The 21,229-nt window shown below is 36.6% G+C and overlaps 1 protein-coding gene across 1 annotated transcript in view; it reads left to right on the plus strand.

Annotated features, from left to right (window-relative positions):
* The window catches only part of LOC128552733 (uncharacterized), a gene marked incomplete at its 5' end in the record, with an annotated part of 46,342 nt that overhangs the window by 14,722 nt on the left and 10,391 nt on the right, over positions 1-21,229 (plus strand). Inside the window, 2 exons of the mRNA XM_053533789.1 lie at positions 4,424-4,555; positions 9,367-9,499. Of these exons, the coding sequence (XP_053389764.1) occupies positions 4,424-4,555; positions 9,367-9,499 (265 nt within the window). The remainder of the gene's footprint in view (positions 1-4,423; positions 4,556-9,366; positions 9,500-21,229) is intronic.

Genomic DNA, 21,229 nt, shown 5'->3' on the forward strand with positions numbered 1-21,229 from the left:
CAGATCAACCCTGTTGAGCGATATAGGGCCATCATGGCCCTCATGTTTGCGTCCGGCGTCGTCCGTCGTACGTCGTACGTCGTCCGTCAACACATCCCAGCATAAGCCACCATTTCAGTTTTGATGTAACTTCACAGGACTGTTCTATGCATGATTCACATTGAAAATTAGTCAAAGAAATGAATTCCATACATAACTCTGGTTGCCATGGCAACCGAAAGGAAAAAAAATCTTCAGTAGCTAGGGCTTTGATATTTGGTATGTGGCTTCATCTAATGGTCTTTTACCAAGTTTGTTCAAATTATTTCCCTAGGGTCAAATCTTCTTGTGCAAAACCACTGAGCGTAGGGCTTTGATACTTGGTATGTAACATCATCTAGTGGTCCTATATCAAGACTGTTCAAATTATTCCCCTATGGTCAAATATGGCCGCGCCCAAGGGTCACATGGTTTATATGGACTTATATAGGAAAAAGAAACTTTGAAAATCTTCTTGTCAAAAACCACAGGGCATTGGGCTTTGATATTTGGTAAGTGACATCATCTAATGGTCCTTTACCCAAATTGTTCAAATTAAAACCCTGGTGTGAAAAGGGGTCCAACCCCGGGGGTCCCAATTTTTACGTAGACTTATATAGAAAAATGTTTTTAAAATCTTCTTGTCTGAAACCACAAGACCTAGGCCTTTGATATTTGTATGTAGTATTGCCTTGTGGTCCTCTACTAAGTTTGTTCAAATTATGTCCTTGGGGTGAAAAAAAAATCTTCTTGTCTCAAACTACAAAGACCTGGGCCTTTGATATAAGGTATGTAGCATTGCCTTGTGGTCCTCTGCTAAGTTCTTTCAAATTATGTCCCTGGAGTAAAAAGAGGCCTCGCCCTGGGGGTATCAAGTTTTACATAGACATATATAGGAAAAATCTTTAAAAAATCTTTTGTTCTGAATCTCCAAGGCATAGGCTTTTGATATTTGGCATGTTGCATTGCCTGTTGGTCCTTTACCAAGATTATAAAAAAAATACCCCTGAGGCGAAAGAGGCTTTTCCCAGGGGTCCCAAATTTTGCATAGACTTATAAATAAAAACTTAAAAAATCTTCTTGCTTTAAACTGCAAGGCCTATGCTTTTTATATTTGGTATGTTGCTTGCCAAATGGTCCTCTACCATAGTTGTTTAAATTATGTCCCTGGGGTGAAAAGAGGACCTTCCCCAGGGGCCCCATAGACCTATATAGGAAACAAATTTAGAAATCTTCATCTTTAATGTTCTTAGCCCTGACCTACTGACCTACTTTCTTGTTTCTGAAGCTACAGCAAAGAGATTTGTATATTTTTTATCAGATTTCAGTACTTACTTACTAACTGGAAGAATCTTTACCATGACCTTCTTACAAGTTTTTTTTTTGTTTTAAGCTGACCTTAGCACGAAGTGCTTAAATGTGAGCTTTTTATGATCGTCCTGAGTCCGTCGTCAGTCGTAGTCGTCCGTCCGTCGTCAACAATTTGACTTTTAACACATTAGAGGTCACAGTTTTGGTCCAATCTTAATGAAACTTAGTAAGGATTTTACCCTCCATAACATCTTGGACGAGACCGATATTTGGTCATCTGGGGTCAAAAACTAAGTCACCAGGTCAGATCAAAGAAAACGATTGTTAACACACTAGAGGCCAGATTTATGATTGTATCTTCATGAAACTCGGTCAGAATGTTAATCTTGATGATTTTTAGGTCAGGTTTGAATCTGAGTCAGGTAGGGTCATAAACTTGGTCACCAGGTCAAATCAAAGGAAAAGCTTGTTAGCACTCTAGATGCAACATTGAAGACTGTATCTTCATGAAACGTAGTCAGAATGTTAACCTTGATGGTTTTTAGATCAAATTAAAATCTAGGTCAATTTGAGTCAGAAACTAGGTCACCAGGTCAAATATAAGATAAAGATTGTTAATACTTTACAGGCCACATTTATGAATATATCTTGGTCAGAATGTTAACCTTGATGATCTGTAGGTCAAGTTCAAATCTGGGTCAGGTGGGGTCAAAAATCAGGTCACCAGGTTAAGTCAAAGGAAAAGGTAGTTAACACTCTAGAAGCCACATTCATGACCATACAGTAATAAAACTTGGTTAGAATGTTTATCTTGATAATCTTAAGTTCAGTTTCGAATCTGAGTCAGGTGTAGTCAAAAACTAGGTTACCAGGTCAAATCAAATGTAAAGCTTGTTTACACTCTAGACGTCACCTTTATGATAATATCTCTATGAAACTTGGTCAAAATGTTAATCTTGATGACCTTTAGTTCAAATCTGGGTCAAGTGGAGTCAGAAACTAGGTCACCAGGTCAAATCAAAGGAAAAGCTTATCAACACTCTATAGGCCGGATTCATGATATATCTTAATCAAACCTTGTCAGAATGTTAATTTTGATAATCTTTGGTTCAGATTCAAATATGGGTCTGGTTGGGTGAAAAACTAGTTCACCAGGTCAAATAAAAAGAAAAGCTAGTTAACACATAGAGGCCACATTTGTGACCATACGTAATGGAACTTGGTCAGAATATTAATCTTGATGACTCTTAGGTCAAGTTTAAACCTGGGTCATGTGAGGTCAAAATCTAGGTCACCAGGTCAAATCAAATGAAAAGCTTGTTAACACTCTAGAGGCAATATTTATGACTGTATCTTCATGGTAGTTGGTCAGAATGTTAACCTTGATGATCTTTAGGTCAGGTTTGAGTCTGGGTCATGTGGAATGTGACCTACTGACATACAGTTTTGTTTTTAAGATACAGCCTTGAAATTTGGATGACATGTACAGTTTTTGCACACTGATCTTAAAACTTCAGTGACCACGAATGTGACCTACGGACATACTTTCTTCAGATGAGCAATACAGAGCCCTAATAGGTCTTCTTGTTGAAGCTTTATCAAAGAAATTTGTTTAAGCAAGCAGTTAAACTCAGGTTAGCGTTATAAGACCATAATTGCCCTCTTGTATTTTTATACTGATTTCAATACTCATTTTAATATTCTTTACCCTGAACTACTGACCTACATTTTTGTTTTTGAAGCTACAGTAAAGCAATTTAGGCCACAAGTTTTAACTTTTAAACAGATTTCAGTAGTGATCTTGAATATTCTTTATCATGACCTACACAACTAGGTTTTGTTAGTGAAGATTAAGCAAAGAAATTTGTTCAAGCAAGCAACTAAACTCAGGTGAGTGATGTAGGGCCATTAGTGTGTGAGTGAGTGAGTTGGGTTTTACGGCGAATCGACACAAAATGGTCATATATCGCCGGATACGGCCATTATGTCCCTCATGTTTTATAAAGTGGGGCACCGCTTTCCTTTTAGGGACCACCAGAGCCAAAAATACAAATACATTTAAATAATTTCTTCCCATGAACTGCTTAATGCATTTCCATTTATCTTGATCCGTAGCATCATTGTAAGGTCCGCTCTCAAATCTCAAATATAGTTAGCCCGCCCGCTTAGCTCAGTAGGTAAGAGCGTTGGTCTACGGATCACGGGGTCGTGAGTTCGATCCTCGGGCGGGGCGTATGTTCTCCGTGACTATTTGATAAACGACATTGTGTCTGAAATCATTAGTCCTCCACCTCTGGTTCATGTGGGGAAGTTGGCAGTTACTTGCGGAGAACAGGTTTGTACTGGTACAGGATTCAGGAACACTGGTTAGGTTAACTGCCCGCCGTTACATGACTGAAATACTGTTGAAAAACGGCGTTAAACCCAAAACAAACAAACAAAAACAAATAAGTTATTATAAAGAGATCTTTCAAAACACATTCAGCCTGCTTCATCTATGTATACATTTTCTACCCAGTTCTAAATACTTAAAGCATATAGTGTTTGAATCATCTGTCATCTGTCTAACTAATTTATGTAAGCAACTTCTACTACCTAAAGAACTTTGACGTTACTACATTACTGTCCTCTTCTAAAGTTGCACACTCTCTAGCCCGTTTAAACTCTTGAGACTCAAGTGAGCGATCTACGGCCATCATAGCCCTCTTGTTTAAACAAATGTATTTTTACATTGATGGTGATTGCTGCTGTATATACTCAGCATGAAACACATGATTAGCAATTGCTACATTTAAAATTAATATCTATGGAAAAATATTTCAGTGATAGATGCATGGTAGAACTTCAATATTTGTATTGCGTTATGTGTTCTGTTACAGAGAACCATAGTGTACAATGTATACAAAGGATGGCCAACAGTATTCAGCTGCTTAACAGTATTTTGCTTTAAGATATATTTCTTTCCAAAGTATTTTTCACCTTACAACACTGTTGTTGATATTTCAAAAGAATTGCCATGTTAATATCAGCTTTGATATTTCATGTAACATTTTGTAAATAAGTAAGTCGCTTTGAATATTTGTGTTACTTTTAGTTGCAGATGATGTGTTAACGCACAAGGCAAACTGCCTTTGCAATATAGCAGTATGTATTGCTTGTATCAGAAATTCATACGTCAACAACATCAAATGCCATTCTTGTGATGCAGACATATTTCCAACAATTGGTAAGAATTGTTTTAGTCCTTAAGAATAAAATACCATGGACAAAGAAAGAAATTTGTAATTTCTGATAACAACTATACAGTATAGTATAGACACATTTCGGATGACAAGAATTGTATCTCCTTGATAAGACAGTTTAAATGATAAATGTTTTCTCTGAATAATAAATGTTTGTTTATATATAGATTTTGCTTACCTGAGTATTTTGTACTCAATGGCGAGTTATTCTGATCACTCACCAGCCGTTGTACGTCGTCCATCTATCAGTCCATACATTTCTTCATAAAACATCTCGGTAGAACGTCTGCTTTGAGTGCGGGAGGTCGTGGGTTCGATCCTTGGCCGCGTCATACCAAAGACGTAAAATGATACTAGTAGCTTCTTCGCTTACTGCTCAGCATTAAGAGAGTAGTGCTAGGACTGGTCAGCCCGGTGTCAGTAAAATGAGATTTAGTGGGGTATCATGCCACGTGTTTTCGGGGTGATAATCTAGAGTGGAAGCTCTATAAAGTTGGGCACAGTCCTCACTGCTACAAGTAGACACCGTAGTTTGTATGATGGAAAAAATGTTGAAAAAGACGCTAAACCCAGACAAAGACGATCAGACAACATCCCGTGTGTGTTAAGGTCGAATGCACCACCTACCGATTTTCAACGGACTGTTATGAATTTTTCACAAATTAAAGTTGACGATATTTCCGACAGACTGTAAACCACCTAGTTTGATTTATTACCTTACAACAGGTAAAACTGACATAGAAGTTCCCTCAAAACTCCCCGGGAAGACACCTATAATATTAAGGAAACTGCCAGATAGTATTTTCAAATTAAGTAAATATGAACATGTGTATAAAATGCAATTGCTGTCGATTCCTTAAAAGGAAAATTGGGTCACCGTTTAAGATTTTATTCTTATTTGGTAATTTTTTATTAATTTGAATTGAGTATCTCTTTCTATGGTAGATATTGGAGGATATAATGAAATAATACCACAATGAAACAGATGAGTGTTCCTAGAAAATATTCTATACATATCCAACAAATACTACTCAACCGCAAAAGAAAGTGTGCACTCGGGTTTTCGTCAACTGAAGCAGATTATGTTTTCCAAAGTAGATTATTTTGTCTAAAAGAATGTTATGTTCGATACCAAAATTTGGCCAATTTGATGTGTTTCGATTGTTTCCAAAATTTTGACATTTATGGGAATTTTTGGCTATTCAAAGCCAACAGAGGTTCAAAACGGAAGTTGTAAATCTCTTTCTTGTCAGATTATATAAAGCTGCCTGTTCCGCAAACATTATTTTGTTTAGATATCTTGTTTGACCACCTCTACTATTTATTCAAGCATTGATATGGTAACGCTTAGGCCTAACATAACAGTAGAATGACGTCACGAGGAATTTCATTCCGTTCTTAAGAGGCGGTTGTCACCCGAGGTCTGCTGGATCCATGGCGTACAGCAACTCGACCAGTTTGCTGACATTGTTGGTGCAAAAGAATTATGACATTACTCTGGCACCCAAACGTTCTGCTGACGTAAATAACGTTGTCATCCCATTGAAGCATTGTTTAATTCGCTGAATTTCACTAAGTCGTGGCATTTTACAACAGCACAGATTTGAAATCTAATGTGTTTTTCCTTTCACCAAAGGTATAAGAAAACTGACAAACACGTTTGTGTAGACATGTACTTTTTCTATGGACAGCACGTGCAAATTGTGCAAAAGTCCAATATCGCTTGTTATCTTGACTCCACCAAGATTTTATCGTAAAATTGAAGGCAGATCAATAGAACATGCTTCGAGCAAAGTATGTTGCAAATTATAGTATGTTGCAAATTATAGACTGATACCTCTTTTAGAACTGAGAATATTAAAATTTAAGAAGTGCACACTTTCTTTTGCGTTTGAGTATTATTGACACCACTTTTGCCAAAGTGTCTCTCCAAAGTATACAGGGCAATTCATTGATGCAAGCATCAAAGACGCCACCAAGTGTTGTGTCTGAAGTACATTTATTGCAATATGAGAAATCACCTAATCATTACTTTATTAGTCTGACTGGCTACAAGTTATCAACATTAGCACATAAAATAATATATGTTATAAACTGTTTAAAACATGAAGAATAAACATGATAGAAAAGTTTTACCATGCAATACAAATCCTCTACCTGCAATGACATTAACATTGCGAGTAGGTGGTCCCTTTACATACAAAATTAAAGTAATTATTTCACTAACTAAGGTCATCTCCTGTGAAAAGTTCTTATATGCAGGAGCGTGTGTATGAAGTTTCACAGAAATGCAGTTTGTTGGGAAATGAGGAAATGTTGAAATTATTTCCAAGTTGTGGTTCACAGAATCCATTATTTTTATTATCATGTAATGTAATGAGTGTTTTCTATTTACTGATGAAGTTTTATGGACCTTAGTCACCTACATTATAGATTTCAGAATGCAGATTATACACAGCAATTTACTGTTTCCCTTGACAAAAACAATCAAAAATTTTGTCCAAGAAAAGAATCATATAACATAAATAATCTCTATATTGCCCCTATTTACAAAGCATGAATCTTTCTTATATACTTTTGAATATCATAGAATTCATTTTTATTTTCGGACGAACGATAAACTTGAAGTCCTCGTTGAACTGTAAGTTACTAGGAGTATGTCAGTGTCTAGTTCAAATCTAATATTACAAGAAATTTAGAAAGCATAATAACCCACTGCCAAAGTGTAGAAAATATTTCAATGAAAATGTTTTTTTTTTATTTTATTTTTTTTTTGTCAGGAATGAACAAATACAAAAACTATCTATTAAATAATTAATTAAAAACAAAAAAGAAAAAAAAAGAAGCAAGTAACAAGATATAATAAAACCAGAGCAACTGACTAGTCATATAAGATCAATGAACATATAAATTCAACAAGGAATTCTATTTTAAAGTCACTGATGCTTTGATAAGTTATGGTCTCATGGCTTTTGATATTTCGATCTAACCACATTTAAAGAAGTATTAACTTGTCACTGACAAATTCAGCCAAGTGCTCTTTAGCCTATTGCACGCCTTAGTTGACAGTGTATATCTGTAAACAATGAGTAGATCTATATGACACATAAGCAAAAAAAAAAGAAAGAAAAAAGAAAAAAAAAACAAAAAAAAAAAAACAAACAAAAAAAAAAACAAATAGAAATAGGAATTTGCAAAAGTGTGCGCATTCTGAAATTACATCACTGTACCTATCAACAAAGAAAATAAGACAAAAAGGTTAAAAATAAGTTAACAGCGGCACTTCCTTCGTTCATTTCAACATATCTATGCTTATTGATTCCTTTATTTACTTTGTAAATACGTTTTTTTTTCCAAGGAATTTTTATGCAGGCAATTGTAATTTTCCATAATTTTTTTTTAATATTCTCTTCGAAGTTGTAATATACACGAACGCTCCCTTGTCCAGGCGATTCACGCTTTACAGTATGGTATATCTGCGGTGTATTCTATTTATAGAAAATGAGATAGGTAAGTAGGTCATGCTAAAAATAGAAATAGAAAACTTGACTTACAGAGTAACCTCCCTTATCAATAAATCGGATCAACATTTTTGACGAAATTGTAAATAAAAAAATATGTTCTGCTCTATAAATAAGGAGAGGAAAGACAGATAGCATTGTTTTAAATCACATAATAAGTTGCATTACTTACATTTTTTATGTTTTCTTTTTGCCATTTTTTGTTTATTCACTAAAATGTATTGTGCAATATCGTTGATCCTTTTGCAAACTATTCACTGTGTTCAGTTTATCACTCCGAAACTATTCATTACCATCTTTACAGGGTCCGAAATAAAAGTGTATCCCATATACTCGACACCGCCTTCAGGGCGGCGTCGAATTAACATTCATTTTCGAAATGAGTAAAGGGTTTATGTTGATTGACAAAATTTGCTATATTTCACTTTGTTTACACTCTTATCATCTTCATTTCTTCACCAATCCTAGTCATATTTATATAGAATGTATATGACTTTAAGATCTTGCATAATTTAGATTATTAATGAAATTAGGCTGGTAGGACAAGAGTTATGTGCCCTTGATTGACAAAATTTACTATATTATACATTATTTACACTCTAGCATCTTCATTTCTTTACCAATCCTAATCATATTAACATATAAAGTGTATGACCTCAAGATCCTGGTTAATTTAGACTATTATTGAAATCCGGATGGTAGGACAAGAGAAATTGCTAAATATCTGCTTTTTTACACTGAAACAGCATCATTTCTTCACCAGTCCAAATCATTTTGACACAGAATGTGTACGATTAAAAGATCTTGGATGAGCTTCAAGAGCTAAATCATTTTAACAGGACCAGAGTATTGTGTCCTTGATTTACAAAAAAATGCTATATCTAACATTGTTTTGCATTTATCTTTTTTCAGCAGTCCTTATCATGTGCATGTGATTGATTTGAAAGTTAAGGTATATGTCTTCAGGTGGTCTCATATTATCAGGGTAGATAACTCTTGACTGATTTTTTTTCAAATTACCTCCCTTTGTCTTTAATTAAAATGATTTGTTGTTTGTGTTGGGTTTAACGCCGTTTTTCAACAGTATTTCAGTCATATTTAAGTCAGCGACCATAACCACTCAAGAGCAGAGGTCATTGACTTCACCGATGCAGCATTTTAATTGTTAAAGGTATTTACATGCGTGTAAAACAAAATTCTTAAAACGTTTTGACAAAATTTAAACCTAGTAACAGTTATAGAATAATTATTTTACCTATATCTTATTTTTTCAGGACATTTCTGGGCAGCACTACTTATAATTGGAAATGACGTGAAAGACAGTGAAGTTGCGAGAGTTTTCAAGAAAGATATCATGGAAGTATACAGACTGATCGTATCAATGTGTCCTCGAATAATGGGAATAAGGTGATTTGTAGCTCGCCTGAACTTAGTTCAGGTTAAGCTATTAGTATGCACTTAAGGACTTTCGAAAAAAGCTGCATCCTTAAATGGCAATTATTTCATTCCTGCAACTTATAACGTATTATGGCATTTTCATTTTAGCAGTATATATAAATAAACAATAAGTAACATTCTCTTTTAAGTGCTCAAGGGGGAGCTACTGTGGTCAGTGATTGTCTGCCGTCCATTAACATTTTCCTTTAAACAACATTTCCTGCTAAACCACTTAGCCAGTTTTGATGAAACTAAACAGAGATGTTCCATGGATGGTCTTCTTTAATTTGTTTTCAAAGAATTGAATTACGTTCAGAACGATGGTTACCATGGCAACCGAAAAGAAAAGCTTAAAACATCTTGTCCAAAACCACAGAACTGGTATGTAGCATCATCTAGTGGTTCTCTACCAATATTATTTATATTATCCCCTAGGGTCAAATATGGCCTCGCTCTGGGAGTCACATGGTTATAAAGACTTATATAAGGAAAATCTTTGAACATCTTCTTTTCCAAAACCACAGGGCCTAGGGCTTTGATACTTAGTATGTAGCTTCATCTAGTGGTCCTTGACCATGACTGTTCAAACTGTCCCCCAAGGATCAAATATGGCCTGCCCTAGTGGCCACATTGTTTATGTAGACTTATATAGGGAAAAACTTTGAACAACTTCTTGTCCAAAACCACAGAGCCTATTGGGTCTCTACAAAGATCGATCAAATTATATCGCCCTTGGGTTCACGTGATTATATAGATTTATGTAGGGAAAAACTTTGAAAATAGTCTTGCGCAATACCACAGGGCCTAGGGCTTTGATATTTGATATGTAGTATTGTATAGTAGTCCTTTACCAAGATTGTTCAAATTATCCCCCCCTGGGGTTAGGAATTGACCGCCCCGGGGGCGCATGGTTTAAAAAGACTTGTGTAGGAAAAGAAAAATCTTGTCTCAAACTTAAAACCACAGAGTTTTGAAATTTAATATGAAAGATTGTCTAGTGGTCGTCTATCAAGTGTGTTCATCTTCAGCCCCTGGGGTCAAAATGGCCCTGTCTCAGGGGCTGGGGCCACAATTTTGAATGACAATGTCTGCCTGTCGGTCAACATTTTCGTTTCCAGACTCAAGTCTAAAATTTTGCAACTTCGAAACTTTACAGAATGACTTAGAATGACTAAGCATCACTTAAGGAGGATCCTAGTTGTTTTAAGTTATTGCCATCGCTCACCGTCCGGCTTCACTCTTCCGTCCGTCCGTCCGTCCACACTTTCCTTTAAACAACATCTCCTAATGAATTCCGCACAGAACTATGGTTGCCATGGCAACCGAAACGGAAAGCTTAATACCTTCTTGTCCAAAACCACAATGCCTAGGACTTTGATATTTGGTTTGTATGTATGTAGCATCATCTAATGATCCTCTACCAAGATTATTCAAGTTATCCCCCTGTGGGTAAAATATGCCCCCTTCCCCTTGGAGTCACATGGTTTACATAATCTAGACTTATATAGGGAAATCTTCTTGTCAAAACTACAGGGCCTAGGGCTTCTATTTTAGCTTACCTGAGCACAAAGTGCTCATGATGAGCTATTGTGATCACGCTGTGTCCGCCGTCCGTCGTGCGTGGTGCGTGCGTCCGTCAAGTCGTCCGTCCGCTGTCATCATTTGTGTTTAAACGACATCTCTTCCAAAACAAATGAATGGATTTGATGAAACTTGGCCTTGATGTTTCTTTGGCGGTCCTCTACATAAGTTGTTCAAACGGTTCCGCTTGGTTGCACATAGGGATTGCCAGAGCTAAGAATAGAAAAACAATTCAAACGACATTTCCTCCTAAACCGATAATCCGATTTTGAATAATTTCACACAGATGGTCCTTATGTCACCCTCTACCAAGATTGTTCAAAAACCATGGCCGCCAGAGAGCGTGGTCACTTTTCCGTATATGTATGTAGTGGAAACTTTAAAAATCTACTTGTACGAAACTGCTTGCCCGATTTTAGAATAATTTTACACAAATGGTCTTTGTTGACCCTCTACCAAGATTGTCCAAATTATTTTCATTTGTTAAAAAAACATGGCCCCGAGAGGGCGTGGTCACTTTTACCTCTATGTATATAGTGGGAACTTAAAAAACCCTCTTGTGTGAAACTGCTGGCCCTATTTTAAAATAGATTTTCGCAAATGGTCCTTGTGTGACCCTCTACCAAGATTGGTATATTTATTTTGATTTGTCTAGAAAGACGGCCGCCAGAGGGCGTGGTTACTTTTCCCTCTATAGTGGAAACTTTAAAAGTCTTCTTGTGTGAAACTGCTGGCCCGATTGAGGGACTGAGCTATTTTGATTTCCGTCTTCTGGCCTGTTCCGTCGGGCCCTTAAGGGTGTTTCCCTTGTTGCTCTGTCTTCTGCAAAGGCATTGAGTACATGCGTTTTAGGTTCTTAAGGATTGCATTTTTATATTATATCTACAAGGGCATCTTTGTGTTTTACATTACATACCTTCTGTTGCCTTTACGTATGTTAGGGATTCACCTGGCGGGGATTACTTTTATTTACACTGTCTTGTGACTTATGAACATGGTGGGGGTAAGAGTGAGGTTAGGTGCACCATAAACCGGTTTAAGCTCCCCGGTGGTGGTTTTGCCACTGACCGTTCCAAGGCGGTGCCCCACTGTGTTCCTGTATTTGTTTGTTTTGTCCTTTTGTGTTCATGTTTGTGTAGGGTGTGCGGGGGTTGTTCGTGTGTGTCTTTGGGGAGGCTGCGTTTTTTGAACGTGGCTTTCCTTGTTGGATATTCTTTCTTGTTTTTTGTACACAAAAACATGGCCGCCAGAGGGCATAGTGACTTTGCCCGATTTTAAAATAATTTCACACACATGGTTCTTGTGTGACCCTCTACCAAGATTATTCAGATTATTCCGATTCATCAAAAACATGGCCACCAGAGGGCGTGGTCAAATGTATATAGTGGAAACTTTAAAAATCTTCTTGTTTGAGACTGAAAAAGCCCGATTTTAAAATGATTTTGCACAAATGGTTCTTGTGTGACCCTCTACGAAGATTGTTCAAATTATTTCGATTCGTCAAAAAAACAACAAAAACGGCTGCCAGATGGCGTGGTCACTTTTCTTCTCTGAATCAATAATAGCTAGAGCCTTGATATTTGGCATGTGATATCGGATCTGTAATGTCCTCTACCAAGACTGTTCAAGTTATCCCCCTGGGGTTAAATATGGCCGTGCCCCGGGGACCAAGGTTTATCTTGACTTATATAGGGAAAAAACTTTGAAAATCTTCTTGTCCAAAATCACAAGGCCGAGGGCTTTGATATTGGTATGTAACATCATCTAGTGGTTCTGTACCAAGTTTGTTCAAATTATCCTCCAAAGGTCAAATACGCCCCGCTCTGGGGCCACATGGTTTAAATAGACTAAATAGTCTGCAATTTTCACTGTTTGCCTTGTTTTCGGTGCTTCCGAGGGATCTACCTTCCATATTTTATTTTTTGTTCAGGGAAAACCTTAAAAAATCCTGTCTTATTCCATAAAGACCAGAGCTTAGATATTTTGTATGTATTATCCTCTACTGGTTCTCTCTGTTTAAATCATGACTCTGGGGTAAATATAGGTCACGCCCAGGTGGGCCTTGTTTCACTTAGACTTACATGTATTTGTTTTTGAAGCAGTGGCAAAGAAATTTTGACCACAAGCAAAATTGTTGATACAGATTTCAATATTCATTTTGAAATGTCTTAATCATGACCTACTGACCAACTTTCTTGTTTTTTAAGGTACAGCGTAGAAATTTTGACCACGTTTACAACTTTTGGTACTGATTTCAACACTCATCTTTAATATTATTGACTTTGAACTACTGACCTACTTTCTTGTTTTAAGAAGCTACAGCAAAGAAATTTGGACCACCTGTTTATTTTCTTAACAGATTTCAGTAGTAATCTTGAATAATATTTACCAAGACCTACTCACCTAGTTTTTGTAAGTGAAGCTTAAGCAAGCAAGCAATTCAACTCAGGTGAACGATATAGTGCCATCATGGCTTGTTTAGGTCAAAGGTTAAGGTTACAGGGACTACATTTAATTTCTTTTTTTTCGTTTTTCGTACTGTACTCTAAGTCAAGAAGTATGTAAGCACTACTTGATGGGGATCTTTACTGATTTTTTGGTTTCCAAACTCTAAGTTATAAAGTATAATAGCTTCAGTGAGATTTGTGTTACATAGCCTGCCTGAAATAACAATAATTTATATGATTGGAGGAATTGTATCAGTATCAGAGCAATGGTACACTGGAATATGCGTTTCATGTAATAAACATTAAAATGCGGAAATAGGTTAGCTTCCTTGAATAATTCTTTGAAACATATTCCCTAGAATTGTTGAATATCTCAGAATTATAACAATGTCAGTATATATAATTACATAATGAATGTAAAGTTTAAACATAAATTTGCACAGTCAAATTGTTAGTCTTGTAAATTGTTGTGTTCTAGTTTGAATATTTGTTTTTACATAGAAATGTTTTAGTTAAGGAGAATATCCTATTTTTTAATGTAGGTATATCAGAGTATTCAGACCAGCTAATCTTATGAAGTACTATTTTCAGATTGCAATATACCACAAATACTGACCTAGTTAATAGAACTATATATTTTTAGCTCGACTATTCAAAGATTAGGTAGAGCTATTGGACTCGCCCATGCGTCGGCGTCAGCGTCCCGATTTGTGGGAATGGACTGAATCTTCACACACTTAGGCCATACCAAATTGATTAATAGTTCTTCGGAAAATTTTCCAAAAAAATAGGAGAGGGCGAGCGAAATTTTTATTTTATTTTTTTTTCTCAATTTTCATCTTTTCAGAGGCGGGTAGATTTTACATGGAGCGAGCGGGCTTTTTTATTTTTTTTCCCAGCTTGAACCCTTGAGGAGGCGGTTATGATTATATATAAAGTTATCATTTCTTTAGAAATAACACAGAAATCAAACATTTACAGTGTGGGTAACACAGTATATAGCTTTTCTATATGTTTTAAAGACTACATGAATGATTTTGCAAATAAATTCTTGCCAAAACTCACTGAATCACTTTATTTTTTTTATTTTGTAATTTTAATTACTAAGGAATGAGTGTCTTATTTTTAATTTTGATTTTTCTACATTAATCTGAAGACGTGCCTATTTAATGGCACAGGATGAGGAATATTTAAGACAAAACAGGCACATGATTGTGTGGAATAACATTTCTTCTGAAACACAGTTAGATCGCTTTGACACATGAACAAATTTGTGCCCCTAGTGGAACTCCAACCCATAGAGGTGAGGGGAAGTAATAAACCACTTGACCAGTGAGACCAAACGGAGTTGGGCATACAGATGCTTCGACATTGCTCGAATCCCTTTGGAATAATTTCTTAACAGATCATGATCAGGCTAGCTTAATTTAGCTTTTGTGGTAGAGATTCATTTCAAGCAAAAATAATAACAGACGGACAAAGAATGATCCCAATATGGCCACCCTTAAAAGTGTTGTTTGTTGTGCTTTGACTGAACTAGAAATTTAGAGTTGGGGAAGTCTGTTTTCTTTCAATCAATTTACAGCCAATTTTAAATATATCCTGGCGTCATGTGTACAAACAGGCAAAACTGGGGTTACAAAAGGACAGATTTTGTTAGAAATTATTTTCATATCAACACTACTTATTTGAAAAGCTAAACAATTTATAAATTGACTAAATGCGTTTTGATAGAATATCTGACTGCTGTACTAAAGAAGTTACGTTCAAAAAGATTTGGGCCGAGACAATGTGATAGGTCGGACAGGATCTGTGAACAAATATATTTTTAAGATAGTAGTTGGCCTCAGCTTTGGGCTCTAGATCTAACATGCTGAAATAAACAACTGATAACAAATGGTTTGAAAACTTTATATCTGAACAATATTTCCAAATATTTTTAACTGCATCCCCGTGCACGTCTTACAAGTCGGGCTTCGTTCTTTTCACTGTATTGAACAAAAGTAGAATGTGCCAATTTCATTACCTACCGGCACATCGAAGGCCATGTGTGGCACTAGCACAGACTACTCCAGATTTAAAACAAATGATGAACAACACCATAATTCCTTACTTTTTGAGTTTGGATCATCAGCTACATGTATTACGGGCGCATAAAATCCAATCAATATCATTTTGACGCATTAAAACAGCGATAAAACCTGTTTTGTCGTTATTATTCCGGACCGCGTACTCGAAAAAAAAATATTTTTTTCGGAGATTTTTATGTACGTGCGGGCGGGTAATTTTTATTTTTTTTTCTCGGGAATGAAATTAGTGATGCGGTAGTTCCGACGAACGACATATCAATTTGGTATGGCCTTATTTACTGTGGCAAACGGACTTACATTGCACAGGTTTCATAACTCTATTTTTTCTTTTTTTTTTACAAAATTGTGCCCCTTTTTCGACTTGTTTTATTAAGGTTTTGTATGTAAGCTGGTATCTCAGTACTCACTAATGGGAATGGATTGAAACTTCAAACACTTGTTAACTGTCATGATCGGACATAAACTGTGTAGGTCCCATAACTACTTTGCATTTTGTTCAAAATCATGCCCCTTTTCCGACTTAGAAAGTTTTGGTTAAGTTTTTTTAGCTCACCTGAGCACGAAGTGCTCAAAGGTGAGCTTTAGTGATCGCCCTGTGTCCATCGTCCGTCGTCGTCCGTCGTCCGTTGTCCGTCCGTCCGTCCGTCCGTCGTCAACAATTTGACTGTTAACACTCTAGAGGTCACATGTTTGGCCCAATCTTAATGAAACTTGGTCAGAATGTTTCCCTTAAAAAAATCTTGGACGAGTTTGATATTGGGTCATCTGGGGTCAAAAACTAGGTCAACAGGTTAAATCAAAGGAAAAGCTTGTTAACACTCTAGAGGTCACAATTTTGGCTCAATCTTAATGAAACTTGGTCAGAATGTTACCCTTAATAAAATCTTGGATGAGTTCGATATCGGGTCATCTGGGTTCAAAAACTAGGTCACCAGGTCAAATCAAAGGGAAAGCTTGTTAACACTCTAGAGGTCACATTTTTGGCCCAATCTTAATGAACCTTAGTCAGAATGTTACCCGGAATAAATTCTTGGACGAGTTCGATATTGGGTCATCTGGGATCAAAAACTAGGTCACCAGGTCAAATCGAAGGAAAAGCTTGTATACACTCTAGAGGTCACAATTTTGACCCAATCTTAAGGAAACTTGATCAGAGTGTTATCCTGAATAAAGTCTTGGACGAGTTTGATATTGGGTCGTCTTGGGTCAAAACCTAGGTCACCAGGTCAAATCAAAAGAAATGCTAGTTTACACTGTAGAGGCCACATTTATGAACTTAGCTTAATGAAACTTGGTAAGAATATTAATCTTGTTAATCTTTAGGTCATCTTCGAATCTGGGTCAGATGGGATCAAAAACTAGGTCACTAGGTCAAATCAAAGGGAAAGCTTGTTAACACTCTAGAGGCCATATTTATGACTGTATCTTCATGAAACTTAGTCAGAAAGTTAAACTTAATCATCTCAAGGACAAGTTTGAATCTGGATTATGTCGGATCAAAAACTAGGTCACCAGGTCAAATCAAAGGAAAAGCTAGTTAACACTTTAGAGGCCACATTTATGACCCTGTCTTAATGAAACTTGGTCAGAATGTAAATCTTGATGATCTTTAGGTAAAGTTTAAATCTAGGTCAGGTCGGGTCAAAAACTAGGTCACTAGGTCAAATCAAAGGGAAAGCTTGTTAACACTCTAGAGGCCATATTTATGACTGTATCTTCATGAAACTTAGTCAGAAAGTTAAACTTAATCATCTCAAGGACAAGTTTGAATCTGGATTATGTCGGATCAAAAACTAGGTCACCAGGTCAAATCAAAGGAAAAGCTAGTTAACACTTTAGAGGCCACATTTATGACCCTGTCTTAATGAAACTTGGTCAGAATGTAAATCTTGATGATCTTTAGGTAAAGTTTAAATCTAGGTCAGGTCGGGTCAAAAACTAGGTCACTAGGTCATATCAAAGGAAAACCTTGTTAACACTCTCGAGGCCACATTTATGATTATATTTTCATGAAACTTAGTCAGAATGTTAAACTTGATGATCTTTAGATCAAGTTCGAATCTAGGTCATGTCGGGTCAAAAACTAGGTCACGGGGTCAAATCAAAGGAATAGCTAGTTAACACTTTAGAGGCCACATTTATGACCATATCTTAATGAAACTTGGTCAGAATGTTAATCTTAATGATCTTTAGGTCAATAGGTCAGGTGAGCGATACAGGGCTTTCACGGCCCTCTTGTTTATGTTAGCTGGTATCTCAGTATCCACCAGTGGGAATGGATTGAAACTTCAGACACTTGTTCTCTGTCATCATATGACATGCTGTGCATAGTTTCAATAACTCTATTTTGCAATTTTTCAAACTAATGCCCCTTTTTCGACTTAGCAGGTTTTGGTAAACTTTTATATGTAAGCTGGTATCTCAGTATCTACTAGTGGGAATGGATTGGAACTCCACATACTTGTTCACTGTCATGATCTGACATGCACTTTGCAAATTCCGTAACTCTACTTTGCAGTTTTAGCTCCCCTGAGCACAAAGTGCTCAAGGTGAGGTATTGTGATCACGCTGTGTCCGTCGTCCGTGTGTGCGTCAAGTCGTCCTTCGTCAACAATTATGTTTAAACGACATCTCCTCCAAAACCACTGAATGGATTTTGATGAATCTTTACACAAATGATCTCTGGATAGCCCTCTTTCAAAATTGTTCAAATGGTTCCGGTTCATTGAACATAAGGGTCTTCTAAGATTTTAGCTATCTGACTTTAAACATGCTTCTCTAGAGCTTTGACGTTTGGCATATGATATAAGGATTTTACTCTCTACCATTCTTGTCCAAATTATTACCTAAGGTAAAAAAAGGCCGTGCCCCTGTAATTGACATGTACTTACTATAGGCTTTTTATATAAGAAACAGTGAAAATCTTCTTCTCTGAATCAACAATAGCTAGAGCCTTAATATCTTGCGTGTAATATCAGATTTCTGTCATCACTATTCAAATTATTGCTTTAGGGTCAAAAATGTGTGTGACAAGTCTAAAGTTTAAAGTCATACAATGGGACTTTATTTCGTTCCAATCCTGACTTAGTCAGTTGGGATTTTTTGCCCCCGAAGGTGGGCATATTAAAATCCCACTGTTCGTCCGTACGTCCGTGTGTGCGTCTGGTAAATTCTTGTCCGGGCTGTAACTCTTCCATTCATTAAAGGATTTTAAAATAACTTGGCATAAATGTTCACCATGATGAGACGACTTGTCATGCGCAAGACCCAGACCCCTAGCTCTAAGGTCAGTGTCACACTTAGAGGTCAAAGGTTAACATGGTTTGTTTCGTGTCCGGTCTATAACTCTGCTATCCATGAAGGGATTTTGAAACAACTCGGCTTAAATGTTTGCCATAATGAGACGATTGTCATGCGCAAGGTCCAGACATCTAGCTCTGAGGTCAAGGTCTCACTTAGAAGTCCAAGGTTAACAGGGTATGTTTCGTGTCCGGTCCATAACTCATTCAGAGATTTTGAAATTACTTGGTATAAATGTTCATCATAAAGAGACGACATGTCATGAGCAATACCCAGACCCCTAGCTCCAAGGTCAAGGTCACACTTGGATGTCAAAGGTTAACATGGTATGTTTCTTGTCTGGTCTATAACTCTGCCATTGATGAAGGGATTTGAAATTACTTGGCATAATTGTTCCCTGTAATGAGATGAGGTGTTATTCGCAAGACCCAGACCACTAGCTCCAAGGTCAAGGTCACACTAAGAAGTCAAAGGTGTTTCTTGTCTGGTCCATAATTCTGCCATTTAATAAAGAATTTGAAAATAGTTTGACACGAATGTTAACCATATTGAGATGTGTCACGCTTATGACCTAGGCCTTTTAGGTCAAGGTCACAAAATGATATGTGATTTTTTTGCGCATACATCTGTGGCATTCTTGGGCCTATTTCGGGAGCATTTGTCACCCATAGTGACAGCTCTTGATCATCATAAAATGCTATATTCTTTGATTTGTTACGGCTAAAATGCATAGAAATTATGTGACGGAAGGTGCCTGTGTTAGTCCATCTGTCAGTCTATCTGTCAGTCTATCTGTTCGTTATATTTCATGATGGAATTGAGGTGATGTACAGAGCATACAAATAAGGTTAGCAGATCAAAGACAAAGGTTACAAATTGAGCCCAATGGTCAAATCTGATGTCTTATTTTGTGTCCAGAGCATGAAATCACTGAAGGAATTGACTTCAAACTTGGCATATAGCTAGGTTGGAATGAGACAATGTACAGAGTGTATCAAATGGATTGGTATGCCAGATGTCACAAATTGAGTTCAGATGTCATGTTTTGTATTCGTAGGATGAAAACTATTCACGATATGTAAGACTCGAAACTTGAAATATAACAATTAGATGATAATGCAGTGCACACAATACTCGTTGCTAGGTTGAAGTTTAAGGTCACACATTGAACTCAAAGGTAAAATCAGACATCATATTCCGTATTTTAGCTTTACTAATAAAACATTCAAGTTATTTACTTGAAACCTGGCATATAGGTAGGTTGCGATGAGACAGTGTGCAGCATGCTGCATTACTCACATTCCCATCCAGCCCAATAACAAGTTTTGTTTTCAGTTAGTTTCTTGTGCCGTGGTATCCTATCATTGCCACAACTCCTCCGCTCGCCCAACTCCTTCTGGTAATTATCAAAATTCACTGTTTTTAATAGCAATATTATTTTCCATTATGTTTTCAACTGATAAGTCAAGTTATTCCAAACTCATGGTTTTACTCAGCATGGATATATGGCTATATCCTTCTTCAGACAGCATCTCTGATATTGTGTGATTGAAGTTGATAAAGATTTGCCTGTATGTTCCTTGGGTGATCTTCTTCCAAACTGTTCTGCATGGTTACACATAAGGGCCGCAAGAGCTAATCATAGAAAAACCTTCAAATGACATATCCTTCTAAACCGGGTGTCCGATTTTGAAATAATTTTGCATAAATATTACCCAAGATTATTCAATATGTTCCGATTTGTCAAAAACATGTCTGCCAGCATTTGTGTCACTTTTCCCTATATGTTTTAGTGGGAACTTTAAATATCTGCTGGTATGAAACAACAGTCCCAATTTTAAATTAATTTTTCTTGTGTGACCCTTTATGAAGATGGTATAGATGACACTTTTTCGTCAAAAACCGTGTGGTCACTTTTCCTTTATGTAGTGGAAAGTGTTTGATCTTTTCTCTTAGTAGTGTATGTCATCATTCCCCAAACGTTTTACATTATGGCCCTCTTGTTTATACCTACATCTTGGAAATTTCTATTCGTTAGTATTTTTTAACAAAAACAATTTTAGCAACTAAATTCATTCACACAAACAATTGATCAAGTTTAAGTAAGCAACATTAACATTAGGCGTAAAAATGTTTGTTTCCGGTATCCCGACCTACTCTAAATTTTTGGCCCAACCCTAAATGTTTTTATGGCCTTGGAGAATATATTTTTTTTCAACTTTTTAACAAAAGATTGCATAACTGCACTTTTCATGCTTTAAACATGGCCAGTGATGATAGAA

The sequence above is a fragment of the Mercenaria mercenaria genome, unplaced genomic scaffold, assembly GCF_021730395.1.
Source record: "Mercenaria mercenaria strain notata unplaced genomic scaffold, MADL_Memer_1 contig_3096, whole genome shotgun sequence".
In the NCBI taxonomy this organism is placed as follows: domain Eukaryota; kingdom Metazoa; phylum Mollusca; class Bivalvia; order Venerida; family Veneridae; genus Mercenaria; species Mercenaria mercenaria.